Genomic DNA, 4125 nt, shown 5'->3' with positions numbered 1-4125 from the left:
CTCCCGTGCGAGGACAGGCTGAGAGAGTTGGGGGTGTGCAGCCTGGAGAAGAGAAGGCTCCGGGGAGACCTTCCAGCACCTTCCAGTGCTGAAAGGGGGCTACAGGAGAGATGGGGGGGCTCTGGATCAGGGGTGGAGGGATAGGACGAGGGGGAATGGTTTTAAGCTGAAAGAGGGGAGATTGAGATGAGATCTGGGGAAGAAATGTTTTCCTGTGCAGGGGGTGAGGCAGTGGCCCAGAGAAGCTGTGGATGCCCCATCCCTGGAGGGGTTCAAGGCCAGGCTGGATGAGGCTTTGGGCAACCTGGGCTAGTGGGAGTCCCTCCCAACCCAGACCATTCTGTGATTCTATGACCTTCCCTGTGCCAAATGCCTTCAATCACCTCAAGACCTCAACATACAGCCCGGTATGGGGTAACCGGGCTCAGGAGGAACGAATGCACGCGCATAGGGCGGTACGGCTGCGCAGCCTTGCGAGGGTGCTTGGGGTGAGATGCTGAAATAAGGCAAAGCAGGGGTTTGGTGGAGCAAAATCAGTGCTGGGTCACAGAGTGACGCTGGGGAAATCACAGCAGAGCCAAGGCGGTGGTAGCGGATGTGCCAGGACGGGGGAGCTGGCCGAGACAGACGGATGCAGGGGATGGGGAGAGGCCTGAGAGGACACATCGCATCTGGCAGAGTCTCCTTTCTTCCCTCGTGCCCACCTGCCTGTGTTTGACCTGGCAGCTCTCCCAGTGACTCATTAGCTCATTTTGGTGTGTCCAGATGAAAACGAAGCAGTGACATAATCAAAAGCCATATGTTGGAAAAGGTGATGTGGGCACATCGCCCTCGAAACCGACAGCAAAAGGCAGAGCGAGGAGCAGGGGTTGCACGCTGTATTTAGACAAAATGAAAAGAAGTAAAATTAAATCAGAAATCTAACAGCGTGGGGAACGAGCCTTTGGGTTAACACAAGAGCAGAAGCCCATCGTTGCTGGTCCTTGCAGACACCTTCCTGATGCACACTCAAGGCTTCGCAGATGGGTCAGGGACTGTCTGCAGGAATGGTGCCTTCTGCAAAATGCATTTTGCAAGTGACAGCAGGCAGCAGTGATGGTCTTTACAGGTTGGAAACCAAGGGCACCTCCACACCTCTCTCCCAGTTGGGAAGTGTGCCGCCCCGCCAGCCCCTACCGCCCAGGCATCACCCCAGCCCGGTCCTCCCTTTTCCTGTAGGTGGGGTTTCCATAGGAAACACCGCTGATCCACCTCCCAGCACAGCCCGGCTGGCTGGACGCTGCGGCAGTGGCAGTCCCCTCTGCTCCGGGCTGGGGGTGTCAGCCCTGGGAGCAGCTGGGTCTCCCGGCTGTCCCCCGGTGATGGCAGGGCGGGGGACAACCGCTGGATTTGCTGGTGATTTCTCCTCCTTTCCAACTGGTGACTGGTGTCTATGGGACTTGGAGATGGGAGAGGATGCCAAGGACTTGCGATCGCCGTAAGGACCATTCGGGTATGCGGCGGCAGGTGGGCAAGCCCACAGCGGTGTGCTGGGGCAGCGGGGCGGTGGGCTTCGCCAGCAACATGCTGCTGCTGAGCCGGTCTGCTCTCCATCTCCCAGCCTTGTGGTGGTACCTCTTCCTCTCCGCCGACGCCCAGGAGGTGGCCACGTTCACAGTGCAGTACCGGGTGTTTGAAGAAGTGCCGCTGGGAACCGTGATAGGGACGCTGGCCAAGCACTTTGAGGGGGGAGAGAGCGGTGAAACAGCTCAGCGGATACCTTCCAGCTGATGGAGACCCCCGGGAGGTTCCCGCTGCATGTGGGGAGCGGGGATGGGGTGCTCAGCACGGCCGGGCGGGTGGACAGGGAGCAGCTTTGCCGGCACAGCGATCCCTGCTGGGTCTCATTCGACGTGCTGGCTGCCCAAAACCTGGCTCTGATTCATGTGGAAGTTCAAGTGCTGGATATCAATGACAATGCACCACGGTTCCCCACGCCCGAGCTGGAGCTGGAGATGTCAGAGAGTGCATCCCTGCAGATGAGGATCCCGCTGGATCGAGCCCTGGATGCCGATGCCGGCCCCAACGCCCACTGCTCTTATGCCCTCTCCCCCAGTGAGCACTTTGCTCTGGAGGTCATCGCCGGCTCTGATGGGATGAGGCATGCGGAGCTTGTTGTGGTTAAAGAAGTGGACCGGGAGCTGCACTCCTCCTTCGACCTTGTGCTGACAGCCACCGATCACGGGGAGCCGCCAAAATCAGGTACTGCTTTAATTAAAGTCATTGTCCTTGACTCCAATGATAACAGCCCCGTCTTTGCAGAGAGCTCTTTCACAGTAGAGGTTCGGGAGGATGCTGTGCCCGGGACCCTGCTTGTGACAGTCACGGCCACCGACCCCGACCAGGGTCCCAACGGGGAGATCGAGTACAGCCTGAGCAGGCACGCGCCCCCGGAGGTGCTGAGCGCGTTCAGCATCGATGCGCGCACAGGCAGCGTCATCCTGAAGCACCTGCTGGACTATGAGGAGACCCACGCCTATGAGCTGGACGTGCAAGCCCGGGACCTGGGCGCCAACCCCATCCCAGCGCACTGCAAGATCCTGGTCAAAGTCCTGGATGTCAACGACAACGCTCCTGACGTCCACGTCACCTGGGCCATGCGGGTGCCCGTGCTCTCCGAAGCCCTGCCCAAAGACAGCTTTGTGGCTCTGGTGACAACCAGTGACCCTGATTCGGGAAGCAATGGGCAAGTGCATTGCTCCCTCAGTCAGGGGTACGAGCACTTCAGGCTGAAGAGGACCAACAGCCACAGCTTTGTGCTGCTGACCAACACCACGCTGGACAGGGAGCTGCGCGCCGAGTACAACCTGACGCTGGTGGTGCGGGACCAGGGTGACCTCTCCTTGGCCGTGCTGAAGCACCTCACCATCCGCATCAGCGACATCAATGACAACGCCCCTTCCTTCGAGAAGGCCGCCTATGAGGCTGCCATCGCTGAGAACAGCAAAGCACCTGCCTTCCTGCTCACTGTCCGAGCCACCGACCCGGACCTGGGTTTCAACGGGAAAATCACCTACAGCATCCCACACTCCTCCACTTCAGGTCTGGTCTCAATCGACCCCACCTCTGGGGATGTTTTTGCCCTCCAACCTTTTGATTATGAGCAGGTGAGGAGCCTGGAGATCCTGGTGATGGCAGAGGATGGTGGTCAACCCAAGCTGGCATCCAATGTCTCCATCAGGCTGGCTGTGATTGACCGGAACGACAACGCACCTGTCATCACTGCGCCGGTGCTGGTGGGAGGCGCGGCCACACTCTCTGTCCTGGTCAATGCAGAGACAGGGTGCTTCTGGGTAGCCCTGGGGAATGGGAGCACCCAAGGGACTGCAGCGGTGACCAATGCAACTCTCATGTCGTGCGCCGACGCTCCCTTCCTCTTCACCGTCTCAGCCAGGGATGCAGACTCTGGCATCAACGGGGCTCTCCGGTATGATCTGGTGGGTGGGGACGATGCTGGGCTTTTCATCCTGGACCCTCTCTTGGGGCAGGTCTTCCTCAACGCCAGCAATGCCAGCAGCCTCGCCGGGAGCGAGTGGGAGCTGGTGGTCCAGGTGAGCGATGGGGGGGATATCCCCCTGCACACCCTGGCTCGTGTCCGCTTAGTTTTCCGGCACCACGGGGCATTCTCCAAAATCTCAGCCCAGGATCCCAGGTGGCTGAGCCCATTCGTGGTGGTCGTTATCTGCCTGGCCGCTCTCCTGGGCGGGTGCCTTCTCCTTTTGGCTTTAACCCTGTCTGTGCGTAAGAAGGAGAAGAAGGATGGCATGGCTTATAACTGCAGGGAGGCAGAGGATGCCCGCAGGCAGCAGCAGCTCAAGAAGCCGCGCAGGCAGATCCAGAAGACCGACATCCACCTCGTCCCGCTGCTCCGGGGCCGGCCCCGGGAGGCTGAGCCCCACTGTCCCTGCCCGGAGGATCTGCCCGGCACGGCCACCCCTACACTGGGGGGCTCCCCGCAGGCTCCCCTCCACTTCACCCCCACTCTCTACAGGACACTGAGAAATCAGAGGACCCAAAAGGACTCAGATGAGCCACAGGAGACCTTCAACCTGCCCATCCTGCAGCGCCGGCCCTGCCAGCCCCACA

The 4125-nt window shown here is 60.1% G+C and overlaps 1 protein-coding gene across 1 annotated transcript; it reads left to right on the top strand.

Moving 5' to 3' along the window:
* Positions 1-1494: 1494 nt before the first annotated feature.
* On the top strand, positions 1495-4113 carry PCDH12 (protocadherin 12; the record flags this gene model as incomplete). The annotated part of the gene is given in 2 exon segments (XM_010073623.1): positions 1495-1746; positions 1749-4113. Coding segments are annotated over 2 exon segments (2617 nt in total), but the record flags the coding sequence as incomplete, so codon positions are not given.
* Positions 4114-4125: the final 12 nt, after the last annotated feature.

Source organism: Pterocles gutturalis, unplaced genomic scaffold (genome assembly GCF_000699245.1).
Source record: "Pterocles gutturalis isolate BGI_N339 unplaced genomic scaffold, ASM69924v1 scaffold25981, whole genome shotgun sequence".
In the NCBI taxonomy this organism is placed as follows: domain Eukaryota; kingdom Metazoa; phylum Chordata; class Aves; order Pterocliformes; family Pteroclidae; genus Pterocles; species Pterocles gutturalis.
Note: the sequence above shows the minus strand (reverse complement) of the source record. Positions and strands in the feature narration are given on the sequence as shown.